This window comes from Phodopus roborovskii, unplaced genomic scaffold (assembly GCF_943737965.1).
Source record: "Phodopus roborovskii unplaced genomic scaffold, PHOROB, whole genome shotgun sequence".
Taxonomy (NCBI): Eukaryota; Metazoa; Chordata; class Mammalia; order Rodentia; family Cricetidae; genus Phodopus; species Phodopus roborovskii.
Window position 1 is genome coordinate 53812011 of NW_026126480.1, and position 22379 is coordinate 53834389.

Here is a 22379-nt window from a genome sequence, read left to right on the forward strand (position 1 = left end):
TACCCATACACATAAAAATAAAATAATAAAATAAAAAGTGGAGTGTGTAGAACTTCCTAGAGCAGTTTGCTCTTGAAGCATATCCATGCAGCTGATTGGGAGGGGGTCTTGTCACTTTCCATGTTATACTCTACCTGAGGGCCATCTCAACTCTTCTAATTGTATCTGTCCTTCTCCAGTTGCCCTCTCCCCCTTTCACCCAAAGCAGAGCTCTTTTCAGCTCTGTCTTTAACAGCTAGAAAACATTCATTCCCCACTCATTCTCCACCTGGAAGAACCAGCTCCCTTTCTTGTAGGTACTTCTGCTCCACAGACATCCTCCTTCAAATCCTCTGGAGCTGATAATATGTGTCATTAGCCCGGGAAATAAAGGCCCAGGTTCTGTTCCATCATACAGCATTCCTAAAGATCAGTTTCCTGTGATTTTTCTGAGTGTCTGGTATCACCAAGACACCAATGGGGAGTGAAGGCCCTGTTTCTTACTTTCTCAGATCCAAGACATCAGTGTGGAGACAGAAGACAACAAGGAGAAGAAGTCAGCCAAGGACGCCCTGCTGCTGTGGTGCCAGATGAAGACCGCAGGGTGAGGAGGCACAGGAGCATGGCTACAGGGGTTGGCCTCACTGGGATGGACTCTCAGGTTCACAACCTTTTATCACAGACCAGGGCTCTGAAGCACTCACTATTTCTTCCTGGTCATCCATTACAGGTATCCCAATGTCAATGTGCACAACTTTACCACCAGTTGGAGAGATGGGCTGGCCTTTAATGCCATCGTGCACAAACACCGGTAAGAAAACGGGTTTAGTGAACACATGGATTAATGGCCCAGGAGAACACAGCAGAGGCCAGGAGGGTGGCTGAGTTACAGCATAGCTATAGAGAGAAAAAGGAAGGGAAATGTCAGTCTTTGGGAGGCAAGAGCAGAAGAACAGTAGACCCTGTCTCAAAAAGAACAAGGGGAAAAAGAATGTGGGAGAGGAGCCAGGAAGTAGGATGTGTACTTCGAGTTGGCTTGGGTACTTCCAACCAGGAATGAATTTACAGTTTTCTTTAGGCCCTGACATGCTTTTGATGTGTTCTGTCCCTCTACCCATCCCCCTCCAGGCCAGACCTGCTGGATTTTGAGTCCCTGAAGAAGTGCAATGCACACTACAATCTGCAGAATGCTTTCAATCTGGCTGAAAAAGAACTGGGCCTGACCAAGCTGCTGGATCCTGAAGGTGGGCCAGAGCTCTGTGAAACAGGTGTAGGGAAGACAGAGGCAAATTGGGGTTGTCAGGGGAAGACCAGCAGCAGTGGAGGGATGCAAATGTTCTGGAATTAGGTGGTAGCAATGATTTCCACAACCATGTGAATACACTTCAAGCTGCTGAACTGCATACTCTAAAAGAATAACTTTTATGGTAAGATTGCATCTCAAAAAGAAAGAAAAGAGAAGGTACCTGTGTGACCTGTGTGTTGGCCTACACCTGCAATCCCAATACTCAGCAGGCAAGGGTAGAAAGAAGGGTTAGGAATTTAAGGCCAGCTTTCCTATATAGCAAGTTTGAGGACAGCCTGGACTACATGAGACTGCCTCAAAACAAACAAAGTTTGTAAGAATAAAGGGAACCCTGCCTCAGAGAGAGCTCTGGGCTATAGGTTCTTTCTTAGCCCAGAGCACCTATATGATTTAGAGGCAGCTACTTAGTCTGGCTTAGTTTCCTCATTTCCAAAATGAGAAGACCAGAGCTGGGAATAAAAGTCAGAGGCAGAGTGGTCATTGTACACACTCTAGCACCACAAAAATAACTAAACATTTAAAAAATAAAATGAGAGAGCTCTGGTCCACATGGTCTCTGATTTATTATGAAACTCTGGGGTTTTGGTTAAGCTGTGTGACCTTTGGTACTCACTAAGGAGTAGCCCATGGCCAGGTGTCCCAGCTGATGCCTCCCATGGTGCTAGGTCAGTTATGGCCACTGGGCTCTTTGAACCTGGTGCTGCCCTACACTTGACATACCTTACTTGTCCTAACAATGTCTCTGCCATTATTATCCTCAGTTTACGGAAAAGATGGGGCCTTTAAGGATCAGGTGACTTGCTGAAGGTCATAGACCTGGTACAGCTGCAATTCAGGTTCAGCCCAGCTCTAGAGCCTGTTTCCTCCACTGCTTCTACAGGGCAGAGCAATCTGGGTGCAGCCAGAAAAGGAGGAGAACCAGACCGCAAGCCCCTATTGGAAACGTTCCTTCTTAGCTTGTCTGGCTGATTTGATTCTTTCTGGTTTTCATCCCACCAGTAGCCCTCTTAGTTCAGAATGACAAACATGTCATTCAGCTGTCATTCAGAGTACTTTGGCTACTTAGAGACAGACTCAGGCTAAGTGCAAAGTTCCTCAGAGAACATTTGCGAAGCATGGTTATTCTGCAGGACATAGGAGTAAAGTGAAGGCTCTCCTGCCTTGACTGAGATGATGTCAGGAGTTCTAGCTTGCCTGGGTGCTTTCTGAAGCTGTGAGGGGCTTCCAGGCTCCTAGTCTGGCCTTTGAGAGTAGCATGTGGCCTAAGTCAGATGGCCCAGGGATCCCAAGTCATTGTCAGCTGTGGTTGTGTGGAGGGAACACTTGTTCTGAATTGATACTCACCTCCTTGTTGTATACCCATGGCTGAACTTTGGGAACTAGATTGGCAACAGCAATGACCATGCCCTGAGATGGTACTAAGAGCTGGTGGTATCTGCCACCGCTATACTGCACCCAGGTTCAAGGGCTTAGTTTGTGATGTCTGTCCCACTGACTGACCCTCAGTCGGTTGACATTTTAGACATTTTTCTAGCCTCTGGGGACCGTGATCCACCAGATGGAAAGGCTGTTTCTCTGCTTGTTTAGTGTATATTACATATACTGAGTAAAGTCTCCTGGGCTTCTAGATTTTTCCCTCTCTACTAGGCAGGCCTTTCCCATATCTAAGAGAAAGTTGAAATGATTGAGTTGTTACTTGGCTCTAACGAAGTAGTTCTTAACCTGTGGGTTGCGACTCCTTTGGGGGGGGTTTTGAACAACCCTTTCACAGGGGTTGCATATCAGATATCCTGCATACCAGCTACTCACATTATGATCCATAACAGCAAAATTATAGTTATGGAGTAGCAACGAAACTAATTGTATGGTTGGGGGTCCCCATAACATGAGGAGTTGCATGAAAGGGTCACTGCATTAGGACAGTTGAGAAACTGCTCTAAAGGGATCTACAGAGATGTGTTAGCTTTGGCGGGCCGTGGGTCCCCTAGCATGAGGTGAGACAGTCAGGTTTTAGGCATACTTCTCGAGGGGAAGCAGGTTTCTGGTGTCTTGCCTCACCTCACCTAGATGGTCCTTCTTTCTCAGATGTGAATGTGGACCAACCGGATGAGAAGTCAATCATCACCTACGTGGCCACTTACTACCACTACTTCTCTAAAATGAAAGCCTTGGCTGTGGAAGGCAAAAGAATTGGCAAGGTACCCTCACTGTGACACGTTAGGCTTAAGGGCCAAAGAAGGCAGCGTTTGTCGGTCTTACTCCCCTAAAATGGGGCAGGGTAGAGCCATACATAGCACTGTGTGAGACACACACTTACTTGTCTCCTGTCGCATAGGTCCTGGACCATGCCATGGAGGCAGAACACCTGGTAGAGAAGTATGAGTCCCTGGCCTCTGAACTGCTGCAGTGGATTGAACAAATGATTGTGACCCTCAATGACCGGCAACTGGCCAACTCCCTGAGTGGAGTCCAGAACCAGCTGCAGTCTTTCAACTCCTATCGAACTGTGGAGAAACCACCCAAGTAGGTGTCCCCTAGGCCCCTGCCTGCCAGAGCATGCCTGCCTAGAGCTGTGCTCACTTGAGAGAAAGCTTAAATGAGGGCGGCCTTTTGGGAGAGACATTTGGCAGTACAGAAATGCAGCCAAGGCTCATTTCCCTCAGCTCAAAGTGCTGGAAGCATCCAAATAGCGCAGTTGTTCCAAAACACATCTTCTAATGACTAGCCATTTTTAAAACGCATGCCATGGAAGAATGATTGCCATGGCATGTCAAGTCAGTGCAGTCCATCAGATAAAATTACTGGTTGCAAGCCAGCTGTGGTGGCCCACACCTGCAAATCCTAGCACTTGGGAGTCTGAGGCAGGAAGATTGCTGTGAGTTCTAAGGCCAGCCATATTGAGTTCCAACCTAGGCATCAGAGTAAGACCCTGCCTGAAAAAAGAAAAAAATACTGGTTGGGGTTTTGTAATACTGTATTCTCAGTGTGGGAACTCTGTGTAGCACTCATTTCTTCAATGTGTAGGATTGCTTTTAGCAATTCTGTATAGCACAGACGAGGGAGAGAGAGAGAGAGGGAGATCATCATCATCATCAAGCTCTTTTGGAGTTAATATGTTAGTTCCAAAACTAATATTCATCTAGAAAACAACTATTCTGTACAGCCCAGGGAATGGTTTGAGGTGTCCTTTGCCTGGAAAATCCTTTTCTGTATTCAACAAAGATGTAAACTCAAGGACATTTCCCGACATGACCTCTGTAAAATTAATAATAATAAGTCATGAAGTAATCACTGAAAATAGTATCCCCCAAAATGAGTTAAAGATTGTCGTTATGAGTTCTTCATAAGCCACATTAAACAAAGTGCTAATCACCCAAGTTTAAAGTGCCTGGTTCAGATCCTGGCTCTGCCACTGAGCAGTTGTTGTGTTGGACGACTTACATAGCTTGTTTAAGTGTTCTTACCTGAAAAAGAAGGATGAGAATGTAGTTACCATGTGCAAAGCGCTGAGAAGTGCTGGAAGCCAAGGTCTTGGTCACAGCTGGGCTCTGGTTATACTAGCTCCCCATTATGGGAGGAAGAAGGCAGCACTTCCATGGGCAACAGCAGACACCATTTCTGTGGAGTTTTTGGTTGCTTTAAAATGGTGTTCCTGCTGGACCTGGAGTTGCAGGTTTATATTCCAGGCTATTCAGGAAGTTGAGACAGGATGGATGATCACAAGTTCAAAGCTAGCCTGGGTAACTTTGTGAGACTTATGATCAAACATAAAACTTTCTTTTTTTTTCTTTCTTTCTTTCTTTCTTTTTTTTTTTTTTGGGACAGGGTTTCTCTGTCCTAAAACTTGGTCTGTAAACCAGGCTGGCCTTGGTTTTACAGAGATCCACCTGCCTGTGCCTCCTGAGTGCTAGGATTAAAGGTGTGTGCCATTAACTGGCAGAAAGTTTTCTTAAAGAGATGAAGATGTAGTTCAGTGGTAGAGAATTTGCTTAGCATGTGTGAAGCCCTGGGTCCCACCCCAGTGCTTCAGTCAGAAAATGAATTAGTAGAAAGAAAAATAAATAAATGATGTTCTTGGGCCAAGCATAGTGATGTACACCTGTAATGCCATGTCTCTAAAGGCTGAGTTAAGAGGAGTTCAAGGCTAGCCCCTGAGCTACATAGGAAGACCCAGTCTCAAAAAAAAAAAAAAAAAAAAAAAAAAAAAGGAAGAAGAAAAAAAAGGAAAAACAAGGTGAGGGTTAGGCATGGTGGCATACACCTTTAATCCAAGCCCACAGGAGGCAGAGGCAAATAGATATCTGAGTTCAAAGCTATCCAGTCAACATACTGAGCTCCAAGAAAAAAAAGAAAGAAGTAAACCAAAGTGTGTTCTTTTGGCTTACTTGCTAGTATTTTTGGGCTTTACACACACACATACACACACACACACACACACACACACACACACACACACGTTACTTTTGTAAGAGGAAAAACAGTGTGAGTACTCTGGTGTAGAGTCAAGGCTTTGGGTCTCTTGTGGTCTGTGCTTCTGATCTTGACTTGGTTTTGCTCCAGGTTCACAGAGAAAGGGAACTTGGAGGTGTTGCTCTTCACCATCCAAAGCAAGCTGCGGGCCAACAATCAGAAGGTCTACACGCCACGTGAAGGCCGGCTCATCTCCGATATCAACAAGGTTTGTGTTCCCCTTTTAACTTTCACAGATGGCCATCTTGGTCATCTGTAGCTTAGGCACCAGTCATGCCTCCTGTGATCTCTACCATGTCCTGGTACCCGCTGCTACACCCTTAGATATGACTCTGTATCTTCTCATGGTTGTGGTCTTTTTGCCCATTCACCCTCCATATAGAGCTAGTAAATAAATCAGACCTCAAGTCCTTTGTCTTGTTCAACATGTCCTCATTTCACTGTCTTTACTTCTGCTTTATATTTCTCACAAACAGAATTATAAGACTAATTGAGGTAAACTAAGGTTCACCCACAAAGTCCCACCATTGCAAACAAATCAGGCATTTTCCATAGATGACCTCATGTCATCCAGAAGCAAACAGTTATTTTGTGGGTTCGCAGTATACCTGGCACCTCTCCCTTTTTTCTCCTGTTTTCAGGCACAGGTACCTTAGTGATGCCATTCTGTGAATCCACTAGACCAAGTTTGTGCATACTTACCCCAGCCCTGCTCATTTCTACCCTGGTCCCATTGTACTAATTCAGTCTCCTCCTCAATAGGCCTGGGAGCGGCTAGAGAAAGCTGAACACGAGAGAGAGCTGGCCCTGCGCACTGAGCTGATCCGCCAGGAGAAGCTGGAGCAACTGGCTGCTCGCTTCGACCGCAAGGCTGCCATGCGGGAAACCTGGCTGAGTGAGAACCAGCGCCTCGTGTCCCAGGTGGGACTCATGTTCCAGGCATATCCAGGCTGGTGGGGAGAAATGGGAGAGGGACAGTACCAGTAAGGGTTCCTATAGGGTGGGGGAGATGATAAAACACAGTATCTGTTATGCAGGAAACTCAGGATCTGGGGGCCCAAGGCTTGCTCAGGAGAAAAGACAGTGAGGCAGGATGAGGTGATACAGAGGGGACAGAGAGCCACTACCTAAAGTTGGCATCTGGCATCCAGGATGCTCTGGGGAACAGACAGAGCAAGCAGAAGTACTGTCCCCGGGTTTCCGACCTTGCCCCCCCCCCCCTGCCACAGGACAACTTTGGGCTGGAGCTGGCAGCAGTGGAGGCTGCAGTGCGGAAACACGAAGCCATTGAGACAGACATTGTGGCCTACAGCGGCAGGGTGCAGGCCGTGGATGCTGTGGCTGCGGAACTGGCTGCTGAGCACTACCATGACATAAAGCGCATCGCAGCACGGCAACACAACGTGGCCAGGCTCTGGGACTTCTTAAGGCAGATGGTGGCTGCCCGACGTGAGCGACTTCTTCTAAACCTGGAGCTGCAGAAAGTGTTTCAGGACCTGCTCTACCTCATGGACTGGATGGCAGAGATGAAGGTAGTAGCCGCTTGTGCCATGACTCGCCAAGGCAGGAGTCCTGAGGCATGGCTGTCTTCCTCACTCACGCCCTCAGCCAATCTCTTTATTAATGCAGAGCCATCCCTTCCTGGTTCTGATGAGCAAAGCTAACAGATTGCCCCTGTGGGGCTCCCAGCCTGGGGGCAAAGAGGCTGATAAAACCATAGACACCATAGCAGGCGGTTCTAAGGTCTGGGAGCATTGGAGCAGCTGGTTGGGCAAGGTCTTTCTGAGAGAAGGCCATTTGAACTGAGGCAAGGAGCCAGCCCAGAACACTCTGATGAGAGCAGGCTCTGTCAGAAGGAATATTGAGGCTGCAGCCCTGGTCTGTGCAAATGGGGCACATGGGGTTTGCAAAGGTAGGCCAGTGTCTATAAAGAGGGACTGTGGCTGACTCCCTTAGAGCCCCACAGGATTGGTCAAGGAATTTGGAGTTTACTCAAACGGAATATTTAAAGTGTTTAGAGGGTTGCAAAGAAATGAAGAGGTGTGATTCCACCTCATGTTTTAAAAAGGCCCTTTGGGCTACTGTGTGCAGAAGGTCTGTAGGCAGCAAGAGTGGGAGCAGAGAAACAGGCTGCCATCTTCTAAGTGAGAGGTGGGCTTGAGGGTGGGTCTGGGAGGAGATAGTGAAGGGTGCTGGAATGGGACAGTACAGTAGTAGGTATTTATGATTCTGGAGCTGAGATGACTCACAATAAAAATTCCAGAGCAGGATTTCATAAGAAAACATCCATGGGTGGGCATGAGGATAAAGGACCAAGTGTGAGAACAGGACTGGGGTGTCCCGTGTGTGTGAGCGAGCAGGCACGCTCAGCCGGGAGTAACATGGAGCTACCTAAAGAGGGAAGGAAGATGCAGTGATTTGGCATGCTGGCAGGGTGCTAGGCAGTGCTCAGACGGGCACCGGCATGCCGTGTGTGTCTGGCAGGGCCGGCTGCAGTCTCAGGACCTGGGCAAGCACCTGGCTGGCGTGGAAGACTTGCTGCAGCTACACGAACTGGTGGAAGCAGACATCGCAGTGCAGGCTGAGAGGGTGCGAGCAGTCAGCGCCTCTGCCCTGCGCTTCTGTGACCCAGGGAAAGGTGAAAACTGGGGGCGGGGGAGGGAAGAGTAGGAAATGGAAAGACTGGGGAACAAGGAACAGGCTTGTCACTGGGAAAACTTGGGGGCAGGATCACTGATGGGGCAGGTAATGGTAATAGCTAGATCTAGAAGGGAGATCCAGAGTGAGCTTCAGTGATTCCCAACAAGGCTGGCTGGGGAGCAACTGAAGCTCTGGCCCTCTTTTTTCTTTTCAGATTATAGACCATGTGACCCACAGCTGGTGTCAGAGCGGGTGGCTTCTCTGGAGCAGAGCTATGAGGCTCTGTGTGAATTGGCAGCAGCTCGAAGGGCCCGTCTGGAAGAGTCACGTCGTCTCTGGAGGTTCCTCTGGGAAGTGGGTGAAGCTGAAGCCTGGGTGCGGGAGCAGCAGCACCTCCTGGCCTCAGCTGAGACAGGCCGGGACCTGACCGGTGTCCTCCGCCTGCTCAACAAGCACACAGCCCTACGGGATGAGATGAGTGGCCGTCTGGGGCCCCTGAAGCTCACCCTGGAACAAGGCCAGCAGTTGGTTGCTGAGGGCCACCCCGGAGCCAACCAAGCCTCAGCCCGTGCAGCAGAGCTCCAGGCCCAATGGGAGCGGCTGGAGGCCCTGGCTGAGGAGCGAGCCCAGAGGCTAGCACAGGCTGCCAGCCTCTACCAGTTCCAGGCAGATGCAAATGACATGGAGGCCTGGTTGGTGGATGCACTACGCCTGGTATCCAGCCCCGAGGTAGGGCATGATGAGTTCTCCACACAGGCCCTGGCCAGGCAGCACCGGGCCCTTGAGGAGGAGATCCGAGCCCACCGGCCCACACTGGATGCCTTGAAGGAGCAGGCTGCAGCCCTGCCGCCTGCACTGAGCCATACTCCTGAGGTTCAGGGCAGGGTGCCCTCTCTGGAGCAGCACTATGAGGAGCTACAGGCCCGGGCGGGTGAACGTGCACGAGCCCTGGAGGCAGCCCTGGCATTCTATACCATGCTCAGTGAGGCTGGGGCCTGTGGGCTCTGGGTAGAGGAGAAGGAGCAGTGGCTCAATGGGCTGGCCCTACCTGAGCGTCTGGAGGACCTGGAGGTGGTACAGCAGAGGTAAGGCCTCCCTTTTTTCTTTGAGATACATCACCTGTGACCTGGGGACCTGGTACAGGGATGCAAGTACTGCTATAAAGCGCCAGTAACATCTCTCTGAACCTTAACTGTATTCTTTTTATGGGGTCCTCCTCTCTCTCTCTCTCTCTCTCTCTCTCTCTCTCTCTCTCTCTCTCTGTGTGTGTGTGTGTGTGTGTGTGTGTGTGTGTATCATCCATCCATCCATACTTGGTTTTTGAGACAGGGTTTCTTTGTGTAATAGCCCTGACTGTCTTGGAACTTATTTTGTAGATCAGGCTGGCCTTGAACTCACCTACTTCTGCCTCCCAAGTGCTGGGATTAAAGGCACACATGCCACCACTACCTGGCTCATTTTAGTGTGTGTGTGTGTGTGTGTGTGTGTGTGTGTGTGTGTATTTTGGGTGGGGGGATTTCGAGCAGGGTTTCTCTTGTGATTTTGGAGGCTGTCCTGGAACTAGCTCTTGTAGACCAGGCTGGTCTCAAACTCACAGAGATCTGACTGCCTCTGCCTCCCGAGTGCTGGGATTAAAGGCGTGCACCACCACTGCCCATATATATGTATGTGTGTGTGTGTGTGTGTGTGTGTGTGTGTGTATGTATGTATGTATGTATGTATGTATGTATGAAAGATGTATTTTATGTGTGTGAGTGTTTTGCCTATATTTATGTATGTCTGTGCATCCCTGCATGCCTAGTACCCCCAGAAGTCAGAAGAGGCACTGGAACTAGGGCTAGTCGCCCCTGCTCTTGGCTTCTTTTTCTTATAGTTCCCAGCCTCTCTGGACTACCCTGACATCTATTCCTTTTATAATTTCTCTTCTCTCAACATATCCTCTGAAACTGGAGTTACTGTATGGGTACTTGAGCCACCATGTACTGGGAACCAAACTTATGTACTCTGCAAGAGTAACCATTGCTCTTAAACAATGAGCCACCTTTCCTGCTCTTGTTTTTAATACATTGATACAAGATCTTGCTCTAGAGCCTAGACTTGGTGAACATGCAATAGTCCTCCTGTCTAGCTTCATGAGTGCTATGATTACACACATGTGTCACCACACCCAACCTTTTAGAGTTTTAATGAAAACATTAAGCATACTCAAAAGTAGACATGTCACAACAAACCTGTGTGTCCATCCCCCAGATTCCATAATTGTCAATAAGTTGCTCTTTTGATTGATTTCCCTTTTAAAAAACAAGTCTCTAATATGATTCCTCAAGATAGCCCCTTTAACAAAGATGAGGAAGTGTCCTTATATATGATAATAATACTTTTAAATTGTGTGTGGACTTAAAATAGTATGTGTTTGGAAGCTAGATATGGAGTATGCCTATGATGCCAGCATCCAAGAAGTTGTGGCCGCCTCTATAAGTCTGAGACTGTTGTGAGCTGTGTCACAAGTTCCAGGTTTAAAAAACAAAATAGCTGGAGCTGGACTGCAGGGATGGATGGGTCAGTGGTTAAGCGCAATGCTTTTTCTGAGTTTGCTTTCCAGCATCCATATCAGGTGTCTCACAATTGCTTTCCAATCAAGTTCCAGGGGATCTGACACCATCTTCTTGTTTCTGCTGGTGTGCATGCGCATGTACATGGGTGTGCGCATGTGTATAAACACACACACACCAAACAAACAAAAACCTGAGCAGTAACCAAAGAACAGTAAACCTTACAGTCATTTAGAAAGGATATCTTTTTTTCCCTCCTTCCTTCCCGCCCTTTCTCCTTCCCTCCCTCCTTCCTGCCCTTTCTCCTTCCCTCCCTCCTTCCTTTCTCTCCCTCCCTCTCTCCCTCCCTTCCCCCCTTCCTTTTCTTTCATTCCAGAAAGATTCTCACTATGTAGCCTGGCTGTCCTGAAACTTGCAATGTAAGCCAGGTTGCCCTTGAAACACAGAGATTCTCTTTCTTTCCTCTACCACCTTAGTGCTGGAATTAAAGGCATATGCTATCATGTCCAGCCAAAAGGAGATTATATATTTGGTTTTTGAGACAGGGTTTCTCTGTATTGGTTTGGAGCCTGTTCTGAAACTAGCTCTGTAGACTATGCTGGCCTCAAACTCACAGAGATCTGCTTGCCTCTGCCTTCCAAGTGCTGGGATTAAAGGCATGTGCCACCAATGTACGGCTCCAAAAGGATATTTTTATTGAACTTCAATACCATCATCACATAAAACAAAATTAGTAACTCAGATATCAACCACTGTTGATCCATAATCAAATTTCCTGGCAGTTTTTGAAATGTAAGCACATTTTTTTTTTTTTTTTGTAAGTTTTAAGGTCTCCTATTACAGTGTGTGTTTGCCAAACTATAACCCTTGGGCTAAATCCAGCCTGCTGCCTGAGTTGGCTTTTTTGTTTGTTTCGTAAGTAAAATTTTATTGGAGCAGAGCCATGCACTCTCATTTACGGATCTTTATGGCTATATTCATCCCACCTAGCACAGTTGAGGACTGTGGCTCAGACTGTGATTCACAGAGCCAAAAGTATTTACTTACATGGCCCTTTACAGAAATGTCAGGTGCTCCCCATCCCCAAAGACATTGTAATTCATATCTTTATGTTTAGACATTTGTTTTTGGCTGTCTTTTTAGCTGGTAATAGCAGGATGGGGCTTGGGCAGGCGGTTAGGGGATAAGAGCCCCAAGAGAAACGCCGAGGTTCTGATGAGGGTGGGGACCCACCTGTGGCACAGTTGAGTTTGACTTGCTGTACAGACATTTCTGCCTTTAAACTTCACTATGTTTTTGAGCATCCCTACAGTGGATAGTTTTCCTCCTCCCTTTGAAAGGGTTGGGGCTCTGACCCACAGGTACTGTGGACCTTGTAGGCCGAGAAGCACAGCAAAGCTGGGACAGTAGCCTCATGTTTAAGCCAGTCTTTCCCTGTTCTGTCAGCCAGCTCCCAAATCACCACAGGAGACTTATCACTAATTATAAAAGCTTGGCCTTAGCTGAGGCTTGTCCCTAACTAGTTTTTATAATTTAAATTAGCCCGTGTCTTTAATCGACGTTCTTTTATGTGGCTCAGTTACCCTTACTCTGTTCTGCCCGTCCTGCTTCCTCTGTCTCCTGGTGTCTCAGCCCTTTTTCTTCCCAGTGCTCTCTGTGCCTGGAAGTCCTGCCTAGCTATTGGCCATTCAGCTTTTTATTAACCCAAAGAGAGTGACACATCTTCACAGTGTACGAAAAGGTTACCACAAAACACTTAAGGGACAGTGTCTCTGTGGGCATCTGCGGGAAGCTACCTGGGTTCCTTGCTGCCTCACATCATCCAGGACCTTTTCTACCCTTGCCTCAGGTTTGAGACCTTGGAACCTGAAATGAATGCCTTGGGTGCACGCGTTACTGCTGTAAATGACATTGCTGAGCAGTTGCTAAAGGCCAATCCCCCAGGCAAGGACCGGATCATCGACACCCAGCAGCAGCTCAACCACAGGTGGGCTTGAAGTGGGAAAGCAGTCCCAGGGACTACTAAAAAAAGAAAGGCAGATTTTACTAGGCAGTGCAGATGGCAGTTGGAGGAAGAATGTGGTAGGGCCCAGAAGGTGGCTGAAGTTGAGGAAAGAAACCTGACTGGAGTATGTTGAGAGAAATGATAAAAGGAATAGAAGAGGTCAGAACCAAGAGGCTGGGAACTATCAGAAAAGGAAGCAAAGAGCGGGGGTGAGGTGAGTAACCCTTATGATAGTAGAAGCAGGAGGTGCATGCAAAGAGCAGTAAGAAGAGGTTTCCAGGTGCTTGGCCAGGGCAAGGAACCGAAGCCTGTTCCACATGTAGACCTTTCTCCCTACCCACAGGTGGCAACAGTTTCGGTCCCTGGCAGATGGCAAGAAGGCAGCTCTGACATCAGCCCTGAGCATCCAGAATTACCACTTAGAGTGCACAGAGACCCAGGCCTGGATGAGAGAGAAGACCAAGGTCATTGAATCTACTCAGGGCCTGGGCAATGATCTGGCTGGTGTGCTGGCCCTACAGCGGAAACTGGCAGGCACCGAGAGAGATCTGGAAGCCATCTCTGCCAGGGTGGGTGAGCTGACCCAAGAGGCAAATGTCTTGGCTGCTGGTCACCCAGCCCAAGCCCCTGCCATCAACTCCCGGCTTGGAGAAGTACAAGCTGGCTGGGAGGATCTTCGGGCTACCATGCGGCGCCGAGAAGAGTCCCTGGGTGAGGCACGGAGGCTACAGGACTTCCTGCGCAGTTTGGATGACTTCCAGGCATGGCTAGGCCGAACACAGACTGCTGTAGCCTCTGAAGAAGGGCCAGCCACCCTGCCTGAGGCAGAAGCCCTCTTAGCCCAGCATGCAGCCTTGCGGGGAGAGGTGGAGCGAGCCCAGAGCGAGTACAGCCGCCTCAGGACTTTGGGTGAGGAAGTGACCAGAGACCAGGCTGATCCCCAATGCCTCTTCCTCAGGCAGAGGCTGGAAGCTCTTGGAACCGGCTGGGAGGAGCTGGGCCGCATGTGGGAGAGCCGGCAAGGCCGCTTGGCTCAGGCCCATGGCTTCCAGGGGTTTTTGAGAGATGCTCGCCAAGCAGAGGGTGTGCTCAGCAGCCAGGTAAGAGCCCAGGGGACATGGTCCCAACTAGGAAAATCGGGATCAGGAGAAAGACAAAGGAAAGTGGCAGAAGGGGTAGGCACTACTAGTGGGTGGGGAACAATACAGGCAGGAAGAACATACTAAAAATATGTTTTTTAAAAGATTTATTTTTTTAAATATGTATACAGTGTTCTGCCAGCATGTGTCCCTGTAGGCCAAAAGAGGGTATTACCAGATCTCATTACAGGTGGTTGTGAGCCACTATGTGGTTGCTGGGAATTGAAGTCAGAACCTCTAGAAGAGTAGTCAGTGCTCTTAACCACTGACCCATCTCTCCAGCCCCTAGAAATATGTTCTGGTAACATATTTTATATGTTATTACAGTAGTTCTTAACCTTCCTAATGCTGGATCTCCTTGATGCAATTCTTCATGTTGTGGTGGCCCCCAACCATAAATTATTTCATTGCTACTTCATAGCTATAATTTTGCTACTTATGAATTGTAATATAAATATCTGATATACAACCCACAAAGAGTTACAACACACAGGTTGAGAACTGCTGTGTTATTAGAATATAATAATTCTAACAAAATTTAAATGTAAACATAACCAAACTGACTTTAGAAGAGATGAAAAGCCTGGCTAGTCCTGTAACTATTAAGTACATCAATAGTTACACATGTAAGGACAGGATTTGGACTGGTAAAAGTTCTCTAGCCCAGTTGCCTTGCAGTGTTGTAAGAGCCCCTGCTCTGTCTACAGAACCATCTGAACTACCTTGTTCCTCACAAGGCTGGTCCCTGTGTACATCTGAGCAAGTCTTCTCAAAGGGGTAGAGTCTACATGCTATGAGAAGTAAGCTTGCTACTGTCTATTCTACACAGGAATATGTTTTGTCTCACACGGAGATGCCAGGGACACTCCAGGCTGCAGATGTGGCCATTAAAAAGCTGGAAGACTTCATGAGCACCATGGATGCCAATGGAGAGCGCATTCGTGGACTCCTGGAGGCTGGACGCCAGCTGGTCTCCAAAGGCAACATCCATGCTGAGAAGATCCAAGAGAAGGCAGACTCCATCGAGAAGAGGTATGATGAGGATGGTGGACAAATGAGAAACTTAGAGGAAAATAGTGGGAAAGAGAATGGCCTAAAGCTTCAGACAGCAGAGTTCATCTGTATTCAGGTGAACTGACAGCAGGGGTTGGAGGCAGATGACCAAATAGAGGAATATCAGAGTGGTTGGAGTCTTGCTACATTGATGCAAATTGGAGCCTACTAGGATGGCAGGCCTTGAAATCAATATTCCTTGGATATCTTTTGAGACCCCCTGGGGGACATTATTCATGTAAAAGGAAGACTGGGCCTTCTAGATGAGTTAAGGGTTAAGGTTTCATCCTGGGCTGTCATTGCAGACACAGAAAGAATCAGGAGGCAGTGCAGCAGCTTTTGGGCCGCCTTCGGGACAACCGAGAGCAGCAACACTTTTTGCAAGACTGTCAGGAGGTGAGACTCTCAGTTCCCTGGTGTACACACACACACACACACACACACACACACACACTCATTCATTCTTGCTTTATGCTTGTACCAGCTAAAACTCTGGATTGATGAGAAGATGCTGACAGCTCAGGATGTGTCCTATGATGAGGCCCGCAACCTGCACACCAAATGGCAAAAGCACCAGGCATTCATGGCTGAGCTGGCAGCCAATAAAGACTGGCTGGACAAAGTGGACAAGGTAACTAGTGTGGCCATAACCGCAAGATAAGTGCTTTGGAGCTGGGTGGATCCTGGACTCAGATAGGCTGAGGGGACCTAACCCCAGAACATAGTTCCTTCCTGAGGCTTACATTACCAAATTGCAAAGTTAGGGCTTGGGGATATAGTTCTATCACACAGAACTTAAAGAAAATAACAGTATACTAGAGAACCAGAGTCAGTGGATTCAATGTCATAACTGTTTCTGGATCTGCAGCACCACAGTCTCTTCTGCTGTGATGTCTACAAACATCTATAAAGGGCTGACAGGAAATGCTTCAGGCTTTGTAGGCCTTTTAGCTTGTGTTGCAGCTTCTCATCTCTGCTGTCACAGCACAAAAGCAGTCATAGAAACTAATGAGCATGGCTGTCCTCCAATGAAACTTTCTTTATAAAAACAAGCAGAGGGAAGATTTTTATCCATCTGCCATGGCTTGACAATCCTTGTTTTTTAATCTTGTCATTCTTAGGACTTTGTCTCCCACACAGCTCTGCCTCAATTGCTGAGGACAAGTGAATATTTACTTCTACTCAGCAAATATTCCTAGAGATGGTAATGTGAGCTAGCATGTTGTTAGGTGGTACATGGCATATTAAAAGACATTGTTCCTTCCTCAGAAGTAACTGGGGAGAGGAAAGCAGTTTTCAGGATTTGCATTTGCTCAGCAGATATAAACTTAGTACCATATGCAAAGCTCTGAGAGAGAAAGGAGGTGATGCTAACACTGATTCAGACTACACTGTAGCCAGGATGTGAGATATATGTAGACGGTTAAGTCAGATCCAGAGCAGAAGGTTAGTCTTGTGGCACAGGCCTGTAGTACTAACTACTAGCTACTTGGGAAGCTGAGGTAGGATGATCCCAAGTTCAAGGCTGTTCTGGACAACTTAGTGAGACTCCCTTTCAAAAATGAAAGGTAAAAACGACCTGGAGCTTTGCCTAGCATGTACAAGGTCCTTTGTTCAATGCTTCCTGTACTTCCACAGAAACAAAAGTCTTCAAGCTGAAAGGCTAAAAAATGGGGAGACCATGTGAAGACATGAACTAAGGAATATGAAATGACAGCAGAAGTTCATGTGCAACTTAAGACTAGATAGAAGCTGTGAGAAGTAAGGAACCCAAAATAAGAAAAGATTGCAGGTGGCTTTTAAGAAAAAAAAAATTTTTAAGCAGGATCTTGCTATGTAGATTAGGCTCACATTAAGCTCACAGCAGCCTTCCTGTGTCAGCTCCCAATTGCCAAAATTGCAGGCCTAATTTACAATGCCTTCCTAAGTGAGAGTCAAGTTGGATCTTGAAAAAGGATGAAGTATGATCAATAGTGAAGAGAAGTCTAGAAGGCTTTAAAAAACAAACAAACAAACAAAAAAAAAAAAAAAAAAAAAAAAAAAAAACCTCTGGGAAGGGTCTACTTATAATGCTGCCTCACACAGGAAATTAGAACTACTTGGTACAACTCCAGTTCTCTACTGTTCAGATCCCTAGCCCGTGATCAACCTGCAACATTCAGTGGTGTCTAACTCTGGCACTTACACTTCCTTTGTCTTGTCACCCAGGAAGGGCGGGAGTTGACTCTTGAAAAGCCAGAACTCAAAGTCCTAGTGTCAGAGAAGCTGGGAGACCTGCACAGGCGCTGGGATGAACTGGAGACCACCACCCAAGCCAAGGCCCGCAGCCTTTTCGATGCCAACCGGGCAGAGCTGTTTGCCCAAAGCTGTTCTGCTCTGGAGAGCTGGCTGGAGAGCCTGCAGGCCCAGCTGCACTCAGATGACTATGGCAAGGACCTCACCAGCGTCAACATTCTACTTAAGAAGCAACAGGTATGCACGGAGCCTTTGGGGAGAGTGAATAACAGAATTGAAGAGGGTACCTAGCTCTTGAAATTCAGGAGGCCTGGTAGATGACAACCTTTATGATTTCTGACAGTGATTTCAATTAAAGGCTGCATCACAGTCTGTGTGTCAGTCAGGGAAAAGTCAGAAGACAGGCCACATAAACCACTTGGACAGGGAAACTTTAGTTTAAAAAAGTAAATGGTGTTATTACTAAAGGTGTTGTCTCAGTCTTGTTCTATTGCTACAATAAAATACCTTAAATGGGGTGATTTATTTTTTAAAGTTGATTTTGGCTTGCAGTTCTGGAAGTCCAAGGGTATAGCATCAGTATATGCTCATTTTCTGATGAGAGTCTTGTACTGTGTCATAAGATGATAGAAGAACAGGATGGAAATTAGCTCATGTGAAAGACGAAACACAAGAGGCAGCCTCACTTTACAGCCTGCTCTTGTAACTAATCCAGTCCCATGGGAACTACATGAATCCCTTTAATGGCCTAGTCAGCTCTTAAAGGCCTGTCTACTGTCCCTTTACATTTTATCTTGAGAGTTCAGTGTAAATTTTGGAGGAAACAAACCACATCTAAGCTGAATCAAACCTTAAAAACAATTCTACAGCAGCTGTCGGATCTTTTCTCTATAAAGAGATAGTAGGGCCAGTAAAATTGCTTATCATCAAGCCTGACTATTTCAGTTCAATCCCTAGGACCTAAATGGTGGAAGGAAAGAAACTGTTCCACAAATAAATAAAATGTAACAGCAACAAAACCCAAACAACGTTTTCAACATATCAAATGATAAATAGTTTGTATTTTGTAAGTCATATGAGCTCTATCATAGCAACTCAACTTTATCATGTAAAAGAAAACATCCATACACAAATTACATAAGAGGAATGGAGCTGTGCTCCAATACACTTTATTTACTAAGTAGGCTATATTTGCTGATTTCCTGACTCTAAGAATCCTGGAATAGCAAGTGTAGAGACCTGGTCTTGGAGGGGAAAGAGCTACTAGATCACCTTGTTCTCTGTGGGCAATTTTGAAGCCCAAGGAAAAAGCAAAGCATGCTTCCTCTAGTGCTTTGTGCTATGCCTCTAGCGCCCTCTTCTGATGAGGATGGCATTGTACCAGTTGGAAAAAGAAGAAAAGAAAATGCACTAGTCTAGTTTCAGCATCTCAGAGTAAGGCAGACTTAGGTTTGGGACTCAAAGACAATGAATTCATAATATGTGTAGTTGTTACACAGTCCTGGAACTCGTGTGTGTGTGTGTGTGTGTGTGTGTGTGTGTGTGTGTGTGTGTGTGTGTGTGTGTGTGTAACCCATATATATTAACATGTATTTAATATACTGTATAGTATTAATATGTTTAATATATCATGCATGTTAAATATTTAGTATATATTTAATATATATTAAACTTTGGGACTGACCTATCCCTGGCCGATCAGGAATCATGACCTGCTTGATACAGGCTATGCCTTCTAAGTTTAAAGGTGACACTGACATCTCTTTTCTCTTCTGTGTTTGTAGATGCTGGAAAGAGAGATGGCTGTGAGAGAGAAGGAGGTAGAAGCGATCCAGGCCCAGGCAAAGGCCCTGGCCCAGGAAGACCAGAGTGCAGGGGAGGTAGAAAGGACCTCAAGGGCCGTGGAAGAGAAGTTCAGGGCCCTGTGCCAACCCATGAAGGAACGCTGCCAGCGCCTGCAAGCCTCCCGAGAGCAGCACCAGTTCCACCGGGATGTGGAAGATGAGATAGTGAGTCACCAGGCTGGGCATGGAATGGCAGGCTACTCCAGCTATATGACTCTCTAGCCTCTTTCTGGGCACTGGGGCGATGTTCACAGTACTCTGTTCCTTCTTCTCTTGTATGTTGAGAGTGTCCCCTCTAAGGATGTTCATGGGTGTTCTGCAAGGCCCTCTACCCTAGAATGAGATGGCTGCTCCCTATATATATCTATAGCCCTAGATAGGTCTTCTTTGTACCTCTATTAACTTTTCCTTTCTCTCCAGTTGTGGGTGACCGAGCGGCTACCCATGGCCAGCTCTATGGAACATGGCAAGGACTTGCCCAGTGTCCAGCTTCTCATGAAGAAAAACCAGGTGAGGCAGAGGGCAAGGGTAAAAACCAAGTTTCCAAGAGCCTCCTCAGAGCTTTGTTTTCTCCTTTTGGGAGTGATGATGGGAGGTGGGGGATGGGTGCTGTTGCTTTGAGACTAGGTCCTACTGTGTATCCTTCACTGGCCTTGAACTCATAGAGATCCAAGTGTGTCTGCTGGTATTAAAGGTATATGTATGCTTTTGTTTTCTCCTATGGTAGGGTTTCTATGGCATTATCTTGTTGCTAGGTAGTCCTAGATCTGGCAATTTAACTTTCCCTAGCTCAGGAAAGTAGCCTCTGTTGGTAGGAAAGCACGAGGATTGAAGGAATATCACATTGTATCCCTAACCCTGAAAAATGAGTCTGCAAGAGGATTCAGGAAGGAATAGAATGTAGGGAGGGCTCCAGTTGGGTCAGGTCTAAGAGGATATAGGCTTGGAGTTCCTTTTGCAAGCCTTTCAGTGTATCTTCTGTGGCTGGGACAGACCCTGCAGAAGGAGATCCAGGGCCATGAACCCCGGATTGCAGACCTCAAAGAGAGGCAACGTACTCTGGGAGCAGCAGCCGCAGGTCCAGAGTTGGCTGAGCTCCAGGAAATGTGGAAACGCCTGAGCCATGAGCTAGAACTTCGGGGTAAGAGATTGGAAGAAGCCCTTCGAGCCCAGCAATTCTATCGTGATGCTGCAGAGGCCGAGGCTTGGATGGGTGAGCAGGAGTTACACATGATGGGCCAGGAGAAAGCCAAGGTGAGAGCCAGAGCAATGGTTGTTTGTGTGGACAATTCTTCCTACCCTGGTCCCTGCTGTCTGATGTCCCCTTTTCCCTCTCCCAGGATGAGCTGAGTGCCCAGGCAGAAGTGAAGAAGCATCAGGTATTGGAACAAGCCCTTGCTGACTATGCCCAGACCATCAAACAACTAGCAGCCAGCAGCCAAGATATGATTGACCATGACCACCCAGAGAGGTGAGTGTGTGAGTATCAAAGAACCTAGACACTGGTAGAGAGGAGGGCTAGTTCAGGAAAAGTATAGCAATTGTAGTGTTTTTTGAACCATGTGCATAGAGAACAGACTAGAAAGTTGAGAGAAGCAAGGGACTTGACAAGCAGTTAGTTAGGGACTAAGAGACAAAGCTCCATGGAACAAGCCATTCTCCATACCTACCCCTGCAGCACGAGGTTAACAATCCGCCAAGCCCAGGTGGACAAGTTATATGCCAGCCTGAAGGAGCTGGCAGGAGAGCGGCGTGAGCGCCTGCAGGAACACCTCCGGCTGTGCCAGCTCCGCAGAGAACTGGATGACCTGGAACAGTGGATACAGGAGCGTGAAGTTGTGGCAGCCTCCCATGAGCTGGGCCAGGACTATGAGCATGTGACTGTGAGTCTCATACAGATCAGCACCAAGAAGGATCAGGGCCCACAGGGAGACCAAGCCTTAGCTCAGACAGAATGCTGAGGCTGGACACAGAGCCAGACAGAGAAGGGATTGTTTTTATGGGTTTCAAGTTATATATATATAACTTAAGCAGTTGTGCAGAAAGAGGGGTGTAGGGGTGACCACAGGAGAGGATAAATATGAAATTGCTATTCTTTTCAAACAGATCTCAACAAAACAGGGTGAGCTTCAGATTCTTTGCTGTCTTTGCTGTGGTTGGAGGTTTGGGCCCTCTGACAAAGAAATTCATACTATAGTTAGGGTGTCCTTTTTAAGGGCTAAAGTTCAAAGTGTCTCTGGGTGTCTTTGGGATGTCAGGTGCCATATAGAACTGTGCTATTATGTCACCCTAGCCATCTTAGTTCACATATGCACCCTGGTGAAATTCCCAATAATGCATTTCTCAGGATGTGTTCCAACTGTTAAGCAACATATAAGTGTAAACTTAAAGCTGCCACACCTGCTCACTGACCATTGATTTCTCTGTTTGGGGAAGAGAAATGACTGCTCCATGAGGCAGAGAACTCACACACCAGGTCTCATCCCTGTTTCTACAAATGCTTCCTCCATCAGATGCTCCGGGACAAATTCCGAGAGTTCTCCCGGGACACCAGCACCATTGGCCAGGAGCGCGTAGACAGTGCCAATGCACTAGCCAATGGGCTCATTTCTGGGGGCCATGCTGCACGGGCCACTGTGGCTGAGTGGAAGGACAGTCTCAACGAGGCCTGGGCTGACCTGCTGGAACTGCTGGACACAAGAGGTCAAGTGCTGGCTGCTGCTTATGAGCTGCAGCGTTTCCTACATGGGGCCCGCCAAGCCCTGGCACGGGTACAGCACAAGCAGCAGCAGCTTCCAGACGGGACTGGCCGCGACCTCAATGCTGCTGAGGCTCTGCAGCGCCGGCACTGTGCCTACGAGCATGACATCCAAGCCCTCAGTACCCAGGTCTGACCCTAGCTGAGCAGGTGGGGAAGGGTTAGCTGAGAGGAAACTATTTGGTGGGAAATGGGAGGGGTTTTGTGTGGCAGGGAAGATCTCTGAGGGACTGGGAGGATGGCACCCACAGAGGGGCATTTAGAGATAAGGTTAAAATCACTCTGGGAATGGATACCAGCTACCACATTCAGGCTTGTTTTATAACATGGGTGTGCATGCACATGCATCAGAGCACACGTACCTTGATGTATGTATGTATGGTGGTCAGGGGACGGCT

At 47.4% G+C, this 22379-nt stretch overlaps 1 protein-coding gene across 4 annotated transcripts in view; it reads left to right on the forward strand.

Moving 5' to 3' along the window:
* The window catches only part of Sptbn2 (spectrin beta, non-erythrocytic 2), a 40141-nt gene that overhangs the window by 12455 nt on the left and 5307 nt on the right, over window positions 1–22379 (forward strand). For all 4 annotated transcript variants that reach the window (XM_051193587.1, XM_051193588.1, XM_051193586.1 and 1 more), the window contains 22 exons: window positions 492–583; window positions 710–790; window positions 1108–1223; window positions 3371–3483; window positions 3621–3808; window positions 5846–5963; window positions 6518–6676; window positions 6985–7287; window positions 8240–8393; window positions 8610–9480; window positions 12797–12934; window positions 13296–14052; window positions 14921–15123; window positions 15450–15540; window positions 15629–15775; window positions 17353–17616; window positions 19164–19388; window positions 19644–19733; window positions 20217–20477; window positions 20564–20694; window positions 20902–21106; window positions 21737–22111. In XM_051193587.1, the coding sequence (XP_051049544.1) occupies window positions 492–583; window positions 710–790; window positions 1108–1223; window positions 3371–3483; window positions 3621–3808; window positions 5846–5963; window positions 6518–6676; window positions 6985–7287; window positions 8240–8393; window positions 8610–9480; window positions 12797–12934; window positions 13296–14052; window positions 14921–15123; window positions 15450–15540; window positions 15629–15775; window positions 17353–17616; window positions 19164–19388; window positions 19644–19733; window positions 20217–20477; window positions 20564–20694; window positions 20902–21106; window positions 21737–22111 (5082 nt within the window). The remainder of the gene's footprint in view (window positions 1–491; window positions 584–709; window positions 791–1107; window positions 1224–3370; window positions 3484–3620; window positions 3809–5845; window positions 5964–6517; window positions 6677–6984; window positions 7288–8239; window positions 8394–8609; window positions 9481–12796; window positions 12935–13295; window positions 14053–14920; window positions 15124–15449; window positions 15541–15628; window positions 15776–17352; window positions 17617–19163; window positions 19389–19643; window positions 19734–20216; window positions 20478–20563; window positions 20695–20901; window positions 21107–21736; window positions 22112–22379) is intronic.